Consider the following 14785-nt stretch of genomic DNA (forward strand, 5'->3'; position numbering starts at 1 on the left):
TCCTGTGTGGCAGTGGGACACTCGTCCCGCTACATTGGTGACTCCCAGAGCTATCCCACACAATGGACAACACCAAGCAGCCCCATCCCTGGCCCAGTGGCCTCAGCCATGGCCCAGCAGCTCCAGCCTCCCCCAACAGCCCCAGCCCTGACCCAGCAGCTCCAGTTCTGACCCAGCAACCCAGCCCTGGCCTAGCATCAGCTTCCTTGGTCCAGCAGGCTCAGCCCTGGCCCAACAACCCCAGCCATGGTCCAACAGCCTCAGCCCTGACCCAGTGGCCCCAGCCCTGGCCCAGCAGCTAGAGCCCTGACCCAGTAGTTCCAGCCCTGGCCCAACAGCCCCAGCCATGGCCCAACAGCCCCAGCCATGGCCCAACAGCCCCAGCCATAGCCCAACAGCCCTAGCCATGGCCCAACAGCCCCAGCCATGGTCCAGCAGCCCCAGCCCTGGCCCTAGCAGCCTGGGCCCCAGGACCTCCCACCACAGCAGGTTAGGTCCCAGCAGCTCCTGCTGCAGCAGCGTTGGCCTCAGCAATCCTGACCCCAGCAGCCCAGGTCCTAGCAGCCATGGCCCCAGCAGCCCCGACCCCAGCAGCCCCAGACGCAGGGGCCCCAGACTCAGCAGCCCAAACCCCTGTGCACACACATCATGCCCGCTTGACGTGTGGGTTCCATCGTCTGCCTCACCAGATTACCCTACCCATGGCGACATTAACACCTCTGTTCTTCCTCCAAAGTTTTCTTCTCCCGTTCCTGCCGTGGATGCTACCGGCGGATACACTACCCATAGTGGCCACGGCGTACGCATCCCAGGGTGCTATGTCTCACACACTGGAGCCAGCCATCTTCCCACAGTACCCAGGGTGGAAGGGGAGTATTGTAGTGACCGCCACCAGCGTCCACTACAACAGTCTCCTCTGCATCCACTTCCCTTGGCGGTCCCGGAGACAACATAAGCGCGCACCAGGCAACAATGGCACAAGGGTTTCCTGGCTGGTGTGCCCTTCTTGCCCACAGGAGCAGAGCGGGTGAGTCCGCGGCCATACCGGGAAAGTCAGACAAGGGTGAGCATCAACATCAGTTCACCAGCACCTGGTCCATCCAGTTCACTGGCACCAGGTTCAGTTAGCTCACCAGCACCGGTTCCAGTCTCCTCAGCAGCAGCAGCTCCAGCTCCTCTGACAAGACCACCGGCTTCTATCATCACTACAGCAGCTCACTGCGCTCTCAGTGGCACTAGGCCACACACATAGTACTTCCTTATCTCACAACAAAGCCTTGTAACATACAGTATGCTGTACGGCTTCAATAATATACAAACTAGACCCAACAACACCGAGTTTGATATTGTCCTGTGTGGCAGTGGGACACTCGTCCCGCTACACCTAGCTAGGGGTATTCTTTCTCTCTATCTCTCTCTCTTTCTCTCTCTTTCTGACACACACACTCTAGTCTTCACCCACAACTATACAGACCTCACCTACACCCTCATTCGACACTCATATCCATTCAGGACGAGGAGGATGGGAGAAACAGTATATTATCATCATCATCATCATCATCATCATCATCATCATCATCATCATCCAGGTCTCTGTTTCCCTCCCAAGGGTAGGGAAAATTATAAACAAACTAAGCAGATGGATCTCTCGGATGATCGCAAGTAATTTCCTGATATCTCTTTCACATTTCAAAAATTCTAGACAATTCTCTTTTTTTCCACCTTACACTCAAGTCTCACGTACACCTTTGAGCCACATTTCTTGCACTTCTATCCATCGTACACTTACAGTAATACTTAAAAACACTCCTTACCCACGTACACCCCAGCCCCACCGACCCTTCATCCACCTGCACTCAAACCAACCTGCACAGACACTTGCACCTACATCCACCTCTACATTCAGCAAGACCGTCACATCCCAACCCATATTACACTTACATCCACCTACACCTACATAGACCTAAACCTACACCCTCACCCAGTTACACTCAAACCCACTTACACCCACGTATTCAGAGGTCTATCTATCTATCTATTGCCAGACGCCTCAATCCCGTTTGGGGTGGCCACAAACAAATCGCCTCCAAGTCGCCCTGTCCCCCGCCATTTCACTGCCCTGCTCCCAACTCACACCCCCCTCTCTCATATACCTCTCCACCCCATCCCTCCATCTCATCCTCGGCCTCCCCCTCCCTCTTCCCCCCTCCACCTCACTCACATACACTCTCTTCGTCAGTCTTTCACCTTCCATCCTCTCCACATGGCCAAACCACCTCAGTGTGTTCCTCATAACGCTTCCTATCACATCCACATCCACACCGCAACGCTCCTTTATATCCTCATTCGTCAGCCTGTCTCTCCACGTGACTCCACAGGCTCCTCTTAAATAACTCATTTCCACTGCTTTCACTCTTGACTTGTGTCCTTCCAACAATGTCCAAGCTTCACTTCCGTACGTTAGAGTTGGTATCACAATACTGTCATGTAGTAACTTTTTCACTTCCATGCTCACTTCCCTGTTTCTTATCACTGCTTTCAAGGAACCAGCAACCTTTCTTCCCTGCTGTACCCTTTCAAGCACTTCACCCTCCAAACCTCCATCCTTACTCATCACACTACCCAAATACTTAAACGTACTCACATTTTCCAATTCCTCACCATCCAACCTCGCTGTACATTCACTAACTTCACCTCTCTCAAAGACCATCACTTTACTCTTCCCTACATTCACTTTTAGGTTCCGTTTCTTACACACTCTCTCAAACTCATCCACCAAGCCTTGCAGCTCCCCTTCGTCTTCACTCAACAACACAGTATCATCTGCAAACAACAGTACAGGGAGTTTCCAAACACTATCCTCTCTCACCAGGGCCGCTCCAACATCCACTACCCTACCTTGTACCTCTTTTATTACCCCATCCATGTACAGATTGAACAACCATGGAGACATGACACATCCCTGTTTCAACCCAACTTTCAAAGAGAAAAATTCACTTAGTTCACCATCCACACGCACTGCAGCCTTCGCACCATCGTACATACTCTTCACAGCGTTCAACAACTTCCCATCTACTCCATATATTCTTAACACTCTCCACAATCCTTGTCTATCCACCCTGTCATATGCTTTCTCCAAATCCATGAAAGCCGCATACAACTTCTTTCCCTTCTCTAGAAACTTTTCCACTAAAGATCTAAGAATGAATATCTGATCTACACAACCTCTTCCCTTCCTAAAGCCTCCCTGTTCTTCTCCAACTAATTTCTCTGTTCTTTCTCTAACTCTGTCTATAAGTATCCTACCATACACTTTTCCTATTATACTAAGAAGACAAATGCCCCTCTGATTACCACACACTTCTTTTTCCCCTTTCCCTTTGTACAAGGGAATAATTATACCTGACTTCCAATCCTCCGGGACTCTACCTTCCTCCCAGGCCAATCTGCACATCTTCCACATCCATTCTACTACTATCTCTCCCCCATGCTTCAGCATTTCACCACACACTCCATCAATTCCTGGGACTTTCCCCGATTTAACTTTCTTCATTGCTTCCATAACTTCTATCCTACTGATTTCTTCCTGTCAGAGGTGCGTGGTAAATTTAGAAGATGAGGGAGCTGGATGTGAAGTATTGTGGCCAGGGCATCTCCACGGAATACCTTGATATGAAACTTGAATGAAGCAGCATACATGGTCGCAGTCATTGGGTTCTGAACACATTTTGCAAACTGGGAGCTACATATGGCCTTGTCATACACTTTTTAATGATGATGATGATGATGATGATGATTATGTATACTAATAAAGCAGTTTTGTGTGTGTGTGTGTGTGTGTGTGTGTGTGTGTGTGTGTGTGTGTGTTGGAGGTGGGGGAAGCTAGTTGCCGGGTGTAGTGGGTGGGGTGGGCAGGGTGGATGGGCAGGGCTGGTGAGTGGGAAGAGAAACTGGGTGAGCAAGGCGTGTGGGTGGGTAGAGTGGGTGGTGGTTGTGTGAGTGGGAGGATGGATGGATGGCTGGGCTGAGGCAGAGTGGGTAGACTTGGCAAAGTGAATGGAATGGGTGAGTTGAGTGGACAGTGTGGATGAGCTGAGTGAGCAGAGTGGAGTGGGAGGTGGGTGAGCAAGGTGAGTGGATGGGTGGGGAGGTGGGTTTGTGGGGCCGTGTGTGGAGGTGTAACAAGCTTCCCGGAGGAACTATAGGTGCCAGGCATACAGCAGTAGTTTAGCTGGTTGGGTAATGTGGGTTTGGTGCGTGGATGAGGGAAAATAAGTCCATTGGAGGATAGGTTCTCGGAGTAAACAGTTCCATGATTGGAAGAGGTCCATGTGGAAAAAATTTCCTCGGAGGAATATGTGCTTTCGGGAATTCAGTCCAAGTAGAAACACTCTGTTGGTCCAGTAGGTAATAAAGATTCATGAGGAAAACAAATCCTTGAAAGAAAAATCCGCCCATGTGAGGATCCTTGAGGGAAAATAGGTTCATGGGAGAAAACAGGCCCATATGAAAAAGTAAGTCCATAGGGGTAAAAAGAAGGTCCATTAAAGAAATAAATCCATCGAGAAATAGGTATTGTGGGGGAAACAGGTCCATGGAGGGAAATAGGTCAAATGAGAAAATAGGTCCAAGAAGAAAACAGGTCCAGTGGAGAAAATGGATCCATTGGAAAAAAAAATGGGTCCATGGGGTGAAAATAGTTCCATGGGGGGAAATGGGTGGGTGAGGAGAGACTCTTAGGGGGTTTAGCTGGGGGCAAGCTTATGTGTTGGCTATTCTTTTTTTATTTATTTTTTTATTACAGGTCACTGGCATCATATTCATACTTAACCTCATGTCCAGGCGTCTCTACTCTGAGTGCCAAGCCAAATGGTGTCCTGTGTACAAGGAAACCATTTACTTTGTGGGGGTAACCGTATAACCAATGACGCCTAGTGCATTACTGAGTTAACACACTCCAACTGGGTAGAGTTTGCATGAGTTCCACCTGAGGGGAATTTATTTTTTTAATGCAAGGAAGAAGGAACCAAAGGCCAGGAGCCCGGAAACCGTTCCTTTCAAGAAAAAACAAAAACAATACAAAAGAGAGCCAAATTCAAGAGCTGTTCGTTTCGAGATGCTTGGATACACTGTGGTTGAAAGACTGGAGATCATAGGAAGTAGAAAATACAGACAGAAGGAGACAGTTCCAGAGTTGACCTGTTGCATAAATGAAAGACTGGGAGTAACGGTTAACTCTTGCATTAGAGAGTTGGACAGAAAAGGGATGAGAATTTGTTGCTAGTTGGGTGCTACGCGCCCATCATAGAGGTGGAGGGATGCAAGCAGACATTTCAGAGGAGCAGTGACCATTGAAGTTGTGACAGAAAAGAAATAAAGATGCAACAGTGTGGCGAAGAGACAGAGGTTGAAGGGAGCCAGTAAGAGGAGGAGAGTTAATGAGATGAAAAGCCTTTGACTCCACCCTACTGAGAAGAGCTGTATGTGGGAAGCCTCCCCACAAATGAGAGCTGTACTCCACACAGGGGCGAATAAAACCTATGAATAAAGTCAACAACTGTGCAGGGGTAAAGAAGGTATAGATTCAGCTTAGCACACCTAATCTCTTGGAAGAAGATTTGACAAGAGATGTAATATGATCTTTCCAAGATAAGTCCTGTGTGAATGAAATCTCAAGCATATTCAAGGATGATGCAGGATTGAGCTGGATATTATTAAACATTAGTGGATACTCCTGTGGCAGATTTTGTTGAGTTGATAGGTGAAAGAACTGGAGTCTTTGATGCATTAAAAACAACCAGAATATTTTTACCCCAGTCAGAGATACGAGCAAAGTCAGACATTAGGTGTGCCGTAGCCTAATTCCTTGTTTGTTGAAGTAACTGCTGAGATGGACGTTGTGGGAACTGAATGGAAAGGTGAAGGATGGAACCATCAGCGTACGAGTGGATAGAGTTAGATGTACAGCTTAGAAGGTCATTGATGAATAAAAGGAAAAGAGCTGGCGATAGGGCAGAGCCCTGAAGAACACCACTGTTGATAGATCCAGGAGAAGAACAATGGACATCTACAAAAGCAGCTATAGAACGACCAGAAAGGAAGCTATACAGTAGATGAAGGCTCAGATAGAGGGATGGAAAGTGTAAGAGGGCAGTTTGGAAATTAAAGATTTATGCCAGACTCGACTGAAAGCCTTTGAGACGTCAACTGCAATGGCAAAGCTTTTGCCAAAGTCCCAAAAGGAAGATGACCAGAAGTCTGCAAAGGTAGGTGAGAAGATCACCAATGGAACGTCCCTGACTGAACCCATATACTGACGGTCAGAAAGAAGCTTTTGATAGGAAAGATGCTTTAAAATTTATAGTTAAGAATTGACTCAAAATCTTTTGAGATACAGGATGTTAAAGTAATTGGACGATAGTTAGAGGGTTGGGAATGGCCACTCTTTTTTGGGACTGGCTGAATGAGGGCAAACTTCCAGCAAGAAGGAAAGGTACAAGTTGATAGACAAAGGCGAAAGAGTTTACCTAGGCAGGGTGAAAGCACAGAAGCACAGTTCTTAAGAACAGTGGGAGGGACTCCATCAGGCCCATATGCCTTGTTAGTATTGAGGCCAGTTAGGGCAGAAAATACATCAGCTGAAGAAATTTTCATGTCAGCGATGAGGAAGTCAGAGGGGGGAAGTGATGGAGGAACAGCACCGGAATCGTCTAAGGTGGAACTGGAGGGGAAAGTCTGAGCAAAGAAATCTGCTTTATGAGTAGAGGAAATAGCTACAGAGCCATCAGAGTAGAAAAGAGAAAGGAAGGATGATGAGGTAAAGTTGTTAGAAAGGGTTTTGGCAAGGTGCCAGAAGGAGTGGGAAGAATTCGAGTTGGAGAGTTGAGAGCAGTTAGTACGGATGAATTGTTTTTTATAGCAGAAAGAAGAATAGACTTAGCACAATTCCGGGCAGAAACATAAAAAGAAATGTGATTCAGGGGCGGGTTAGCTCCGGTACCTTTTATAGGCCCTCTCCTTGTGGACAGCATTAGAACAAGTGTGATTAAACCAAGGCTTTCTTGCATGAGACAAAGGATATGAGAAAGGAATGTATGCTTCAATGCCCGAGAGAATAACCTCTGTATTGCGCAAGGCACACTGAGATGGCTCCCGGCCATGGAAGCAATAATCATTCCATGGAAAATCAAAGAAGTGCTGCCTAAGTGCTTCTCAATCCGCAGCTCCGAAGTGCCACAATCGACGTTTCCTTGGAGGGTCCACAGGCTGTAATAGAGCGATAGGATAGGTTAAGGTAAAAAAGATGTGATCGGAGGAGCCCAAAGGAAAGGAAAGATGAACAGTGTAAGCCGTAGATTCGTTGTAAGGAAGAGGTCAAGTATGTTGGAGTTCTCTCCAAGGCAGTCAGGGATATGGATAGGGTGCTGTACAAGCTGCTCTAGGTCATTAAAGATAGAAAAGATGTAGGCTTGTTCACCAGGTGGATCAGTGAAAGGAGAGGAGAGCCAAAGGTGGCAGTGAACATTGAAGTCTCCTAGAATGGAGATTTGGGAGAAAGGAGAAATGAATAGAATATGTTCCATCGTAGAAGTAAGATAGTCAGAGAATTTTTCATAGTAGATTTAGGGGATAAGTAAACAGCACAGATATATTGAGTCAGAGAATGACAGGAAAGCTGAAGCCAGAGAGTAGAGAATTCAGAAGAAGCAAGTTCAGGAACACGAGAGCAAGATAGGTCGTTGCATACATGTACACAACAGCCACCTTTGGCTTTGAAATGAGTATAGAGAAAGTAGGAGGATACAGAAAAGGGTTTGCCATCAGTTGCCTCAGACAGCTGAGTCTCAGTTAGGAAGAGAAGGTGAGGTCTAGAGGAGGCGAGATGGTGCTCAACAAAGAGAAAGTTAGAGGAAAGGCCACGAATGTTGCAGAAATGAAGAAGTGAGTCAGACAGTGGTTCCAGGCAGCTAGTTGAGTCGTCACCGGGAGAAGGGAGGATGGTGGGGGCATTTATGGTCCTCCCCCCGGGGACTCCTAGGCTTAGTTTTCAGTCGCCATTTTTCTTTTCCAGTTTTGAAAAGGAAGTGTAGTGTGTGCAGTGCATGTAGTTTGGTGTTGACAGAGGAACTTGTACTGGAGAGCATGCTGGTCTACTCTCTGTGTTACTGAAACACTGAACAAGCTCAGCAATGGGGGATGGTCAGGAAGTAGTCCCGAGGGCTGATGAAACGGGAGCTCCAGCCCTCCCTGTCAGCAGCTTTCCATTCTACCTTGGGAGTACTGCCCTGCTCGACTGGTGCTACAGCCTACTCCTCGCATAATGCCACTCAGGTACAAAAGGGGCTGATCACCATTGCCTTAAATGTCGGGAGTGAGTAGCCTAGCTCCGGGTCCCTACGCTCCTGTTTATTTGGAGGAAAATGGTGTGACTGATGATGATGATGAGGAAGATGACGATGATGATGATGATACTTTCAACATATCCATTACTGCCATCATCATCATCATCATCATCACCATCATCATCATCGTCATCATTCTCGCTTCAGAGTTTTATTTGATTTACATATGTTTTATCATAACGAAACTGTTACTGTAGTAAGGATTTTTATCACATCTCTGCTTTACGTAGTTTAAGATTTATATCCATAATAATGCATTATTTGCAAAATATTACTCCTTTTTATTAAGCTATTACGAGAACCTAAAATAATGAGAGCTCCTCTTTCAATTAAATGAATATCTTACAAAGATCTCTGCTCAGTTCATTACCATTAATTCATTCATTTGCATGTTGTGCTTTATTAATAATTGTCACTTAAAAGTCAATTAATTATAATCCACCTAATATGAGAGATGTTTTACCAGAGACGTAAAAGTGTATCAGCTGTAACTGACTGATACTGAAAGACAAACTTAGAGAGACATCCACAGATCCATAATAAGTTGGTCCGAAATGTGTGGGAAGATCAAAACCTAATAAACAATGCGGAACTTAATGCTGACTTAAAACAGCGACTGGATAAATATGTATTTTTATTCTTTTTCCCAGAGTAGGCAGCAATCTCGGTTTATTTCGTCCCCTATTTTTATGAATCCTCAGATTGTGACTTAGGATATGAATGCTTTGTTGAAAACACCAAATTACATGTAAGTGTATCTGTCCATTCCACCCACCGACACCGAATGGCAGAAATCCTTCCTTCTTTGAGTCCAACTTTCCGTTGTGGTCAAGCCAGCGGTCTGGCGTGAACTTGTGGGGTTGGTGCCAGTATCGGGGGCTGTGATGGACCGAGGTGTTGGAGCTGCTGATTAGGGTGCCCTAAGATTTAAAAAAAAAAAAAAAATGCATCATATAACTCCTTAGTCCAAGAACTTTGTGTGTGTGTGTGTGTGTGTGTGTGTGTGTGTGTGTGTGTGTGTGTGTGTGTGTGTGTGTGTGTGTGTGTTACTTCCACATGATTTTACCAGCACTTCGAGGGACTAGTAATGAAAGGATCAGAAACAGTCTCCATTAACCCTTTTGCTACGATAAGTTTTCCATAAGCTTTATTAAGTTAGATGGTGGCAACGAGAGTAAAATTAAATCAAAGACTCAAAATTCCCTGGGGAAGCCAGGATGATTTCCACAAAGCTATGGTATACTAGCATACTTCTGCACAAATTCCTATGATCATTAAAGAACATGCAAGAACATAGGAGCTCCAAAGGTGTATGTTTGTGTGGTTTGACCTTTGGCTTCATAAATACATTAAAAGGTCTACAAAAAAGTCTGGATGGATTTGGGCAAGAAATAGTTGTACCAAGTTTGATGTGAAACTGCGAAGAAATAAAGGAAGGGCACCAAAGTGAAATATATTGGAAATGAGGGTGAAGAGACCAAATGGTGTACTCGGGCTGAATGGGTTAACACTTTCAACATGTGAAACATCATCCTTATCGTCGGCAGGCCAAACCCAGGAAATATGCCTAAAAAAAACTTTTGATGGCATTTTTTGTTCAGAGCTGGCAACCGTGCTAGTATCACTGTGGTCCAGGCATTTAGAATCACTCGGTTGCCAAAATGGCATTTGATCTTTAAGGTCAAATTTGGAGGTCAAAAGGTTAAATAAAGTCAAATTTTGTTTCCCTTCTTATCTTGTACTTTCAAATAATGTTAGGTTTGGCATGAAATATTGAGGAAATAATGAGATACAAGGGTTTTAAAATCCATAATAGTTGGTAAACGTGAAGAAATCTTTCAATATAAATATCAATCTATCTCGCAGACATAAAAGGACTTGCAAAGACCGCACCAGAGGAACACGAAGAATTCCTGACATGAAATTTCTTTGTGAAACGACATGCAGGCAGATTTAACCAAGTTTCAGTCGACCAAGCCTCCGAATGGGTAAACATGGTGTGCAAGCTCTCCAACGGAATAATTGGCATTAAGCAGAACGACGGCAAGAGACCGGTTTTGCACAACCTGGTCCGAGAGGTCCCAGGTATCGGAGGACACTTTGCATCTCTTTGGCCTTCGCATTGACGATTCAGGAAAATTTCTCAACCCGAAAAGATAGCCTTCCATCCAAAATGAAAGGACTGGGATGCTGCATCCAAGCTTGAGGCCCAGTTTTGGCGATTCAAGGTGTTCACAACATCCGATAAAGAAGACATATCCGCTGCTGTGACAAGGCTGAGATCACTGACTACCAACGACATTGCCACAGAAGAGGTAACTGCAGACCTCCTCACTGCCAAAGACAGAGGGGAGGATGTCGTGTTACAGAATGTAAAGAAGAGATTAGTGGAGAAGACTGTGCCTTTCTTCGATCGCCAGAAACACCAGAAGTCAAAGACGTTTGCAACGCTGTACAAAACACCTGTGCAAGACCGAAAGCAGAGGGTCACCAAGACATTCAAAGTGGACAGGCAACTGATACAGAGATTGTTCAATGCGTCACAAGCTGGGCGAGTAGTCGATCTTCACAAAGTATTGGAGCATGAACTGTCAGTCGTACCACCCAGTTTGGCAAACACAGATAAAACGATGAATAGTATCTAGTGGTCTGCAATGCTTCCCTTGCTAACCACTGATCTTGGTGTAGAGAAAGTCAAAGGAACACCGGATACAAGAGGAAAATCATGCATCATAATCGATGGCCATGCACTAATTCAGTCCCTAGTGAAGCCACCAATGTGCAAGACCTTCGGTGACTATGCCAAAAACTTCGATAAGACTGAGGCGATGCAGTTCCGTGGCATGGTTTCCAGGACTGAAGTTGTGTTTGACCAGTACAGACCTTTATCTATCAAGTCAGCTACGAGGACCAGAAGAGTTGGGCAGGTGAAGCGACCAACCTGAAAGGAGGTCGACGCTTCAGATGAAAACAAGGAAGAGCTTGCCATGTTCCTAAGTGGCAGACTTGTCAAGCACAATGACAGACAAGGAGATAGTTGTTAGTGGCAGCAAACCAGATGAATATTCGACAACACAGGGAGTCATCCCAACACTACAGGCAAACCACGAGGAGGCGGACACAAGGATCGTCCTCCATGCCCTTCAAGCCATTGTTGCTGGATATGAAAGCATAATCGCCAAGTGTCGTGACACAAACGTCCTCCCCAGGGACGAACCGTGCCAGGTGTAGCTGCACCTCCAAGGAGCAGGAATACTTTCCAGTGCGTGTCATCAACGAGAACCTCCCTCGAGTAGTAGTGAATGTGCTTGAGTTCCACGCAATAACTGGCTGCGATATTGTCCCGTCCTTTGCTGGGCATGGGAAGGAATCGTGTTTGAGTGTGTATTTGCAACATCCAGAGCTGTTGCAAGGTGTTGGTAAGGATGATCTGTTATGCAAAGTTAAAGAGTTCGTATGTATGTTGTACAAGGCACTGTACTCTACTTCGGTTGTTGATAGGGCCAGACATGACTTGCTCCAGAAAGATAAAAAGGCGATTGAAATGCTGCCACCAACGAGTGACACACTGAAGTACATCTCTCATGTACCAGCCACCAGGTCAAAGTGTGGCCGCAGGCAAACAAACCTGACGTCGTTATCCCAAGCCCTCAGGAGACAGGAGGTTGACAGGTAATGAACAAACGGTTAGAAGTGGTGTGGTTACGGAAGCCATTTGTTCCAAGCAGCTGTTTGCTGATGGTTACTTGTGGATGCAAAACCAAGTGTCGGACACAAGCCTGCGTTTGTCATCGGATGGGGCAACCATATTTACATGCATGCGGTTGTGATGCAGACAGATGCCTTAACAACGCAGGCAGTAGACATGGTCAACAGCAACATTGCCAAAGGTAATGGGACACAGTGAAAATGATATTCAACCATCGTAGTGCCTTCTTGATGAAGAATCTGATTTATTTTCAGGAAGAGGTGACGTTAAAGGAATGGATCTTTACTCTGTGTGTAATCCGACCCATAAAAGAGTAACGAGCATTTTGAATCCTAAATTCCTTCACAATTACCTATTATTTTGCAACTTACAACCCTTGTATCTCATTAATTCCTCAGTGTATCTTGCCAAACCTTACATTATTTGGAAGTACACGACAGAAGAGGGAAAACACAAAATTTGACCTTATTTGACTTTTTGACGTCTAAATTTGACCTTAAAGGTCAAATGTCATATTGGCAACCGGGTGTTTCTAGAACTTCATACCATAGTGATACTTTCTAGCATGGATGCCAGCTTTGAACAAAAAATACCATCAAAAGTTTTTTTTGGGGTCTTGGCCTGCTGACTATTATAGTATTATCACGATAAACATATTGTCTCCACAGATTCTATTAGCTTGTGAGAAATGTACGTATCTTATTACTGGTACCATAAAAGCGATCGTTAAGCAATTAAGGACACCTCTTCTAACAAATGGCTAAATGTCTTCTTAAATCTAAAGATCATATTCTCGTTAGCGTAGATGACTTTCTGTCACTGCTTCCTCATCAGTGTATTTTGCATATTGCAGCCACATAATTTTTTTGAGCGGTTTAATACATTCTGATAATGACATGGCTTGAGCATAATGATACAAAGAAAACAGAATACAGTATTTACCGGACCGGCCATATGTAAAAATAATGTGAAGTGCTGAGGAGTGTACTTAAGTGACCAGAGTACCACCTCCTTATTGCCCAACTTGTTACTGACCTTGGGAATAATGTAGCCGGCCAGGGTGGTGTCCTCTGTCACTTGGTGCTGGATACCGTAGGTACTCAGTGACGACACTCTTAAAGTCTCATGAATCACCGCCTCCATGTATGGCACCCTGGGGGGGGAGGATAAATAAGTTTAACATGTGGGTTTAATTCTTCCGTCTGATCAATTTACAACACTGTAATCAAGACAAAAAGACAGTAATAGTATATTCCATATTACCTCCATTGAAGTGTAGGGACCCGAGGCTAGACGACCGTAGTCTGATAAATTTAAGAGCAGATGGATAGTCTACATCTCTTGGTGGCAACATGACAAAAACTTCTAGTAACCTTATGGTTATAAAAACTTTGCAGGGCCGTCACTACAAATAATGTAATCTAACCACCAGACACAAGTCAACCACACTTGCGTGTTTCTGACCTGGGCCTATCCTGCAGTGTGACCTGAGTTTCCCGGGGCAGGGCCTTATCTATCTCAGCTTGCATCCTGCGCTGGATGTGTGGGTTGGTGGCCATGTAGTAGATCATCCAGATTAACGTGTCTTTGGTCGCCTCACTCCCCGCAACGAACAAGTCGAAGATCAGGAGGCCCAGATCTCTTTCTGGTGAGGATGATGCAAGGGTCAGGAAGTGCCATTTTATTGTCATTAAACGTTTCACTCAAATGACGTACATTTCAGTCGTATTCTTATTGTCTTCAAACGATTCTCAACAACTAAGGAAGGACGGATAGTATGAAAGGCTAAATTATGTCTATATCTAATGCCTCCAGATCCCGACTCTCCCCTAAGCTAAATACACAAGTTGGAAGATAGCAAGGAAAAAAAAAGTATGTCACCGGCCTGAAGATGTTAAAATATCATTAGAAAATTGTCAACTTAACTTACTCTCTCCGACAAGGAGAGTATGTTTTAACCCCTGTTTGTTTGTTAGTTTGTCTGTTAGCAGGATTACTCAAATTAAACTAAAAGAAAGATTTGTACGAAATTTGGTGGGTAGACAGCCCATGTCCCAGGGAAAAATCGATTAACTTTTGGGACCGATCCGGATCGTATTACAGATTCTGGATCCGGAATACATATCTTGTGAAACCCTAATCGGTGATGAGAAATCCTAACCCATTATGAATGGAAAGATGCGCTCTATTGAGTTTTCCTCTTGTTGAAGTAGTAAGTTAATTGTATGTTGCCATACAACTTCAAAAAGTCTCTCTTAAGCTATATAAAAAAAAAAAAAAGGATGGAAATAATAAGACTACAATAAAAAAAAAAGTCCTCTGGGTTATGGAGTTCTTTCACTTCCAGCACGTTTTTTCCTGATTCTGCAAGACAATTTCATTTAAAATAGGAGCAATTTTTCCATCAGCAGGGGTTACATATAGTGTCCTGTAACCTAATAAACACCCTCTGAGAGTTTAGCAACAGCGTCAGGTGATAACAGCAATGAATCAGAAACGTCATATGAATGACAGTCAGATATGCAGCCGAGGTCAATAACAAAGAACTAGGAAGCGCTCAGAGAGCGCATGCCTCCGTCAATGCCATTAAATAGGATCCGGATCCGGATCTGGATTCGACCGAAAATTTAATCAGTTCTTTCGTGGTCCATGGCCCACTTTTCCAAAAAAATTC

The 14785-nt window shown here is 45.0% G+C and overlaps 1 protein-coding gene across 1 annotated transcript in view; it reads right to left on the reverse strand.

The window, feature by feature from the left end:
- Positions 1 to 1124: 1124 nt before the first annotated feature.
- LOC145398810 (cytochrome P450 2L1-like) overlaps positions 1125 to 14785 on the reverse strand; it is a 35576-nt gene continuing 21915 nt past the window's right edge. The window contains exons 4-7 of the mRNA XM_080271619.1: positions 13576 to 13756; positions 13147 to 13264; positions 9178 to 9322; positions 1125 to 1177 (exon numbers count right to left, since the gene is read on the reverse strand). Of these exons, the coding sequence (XP_080127745.1) occupies positions 1125 to 1177; positions 9178 to 9322; positions 13147 to 13264; positions 13576 to 13756 (497 nt within the window). The remainder of the gene's footprint in view (positions 1178 to 9177; positions 9323 to 13146; positions 13265 to 13575; positions 13757 to 14785) is intronic.

Source organism: Coenobita brevimanus, chromosome 46 (genome assembly GCF_032717465.1).
Source record: "Coenobita brevimanus isolate Jiangsu-jjx chromosome 46, ASM3271746v2, whole genome shotgun sequence".
Taxonomy (NCBI): Eukaryota; Metazoa; Arthropoda; class Malacostraca; order Decapoda; family Coenobitidae; genus Coenobita; species Coenobita brevimanus.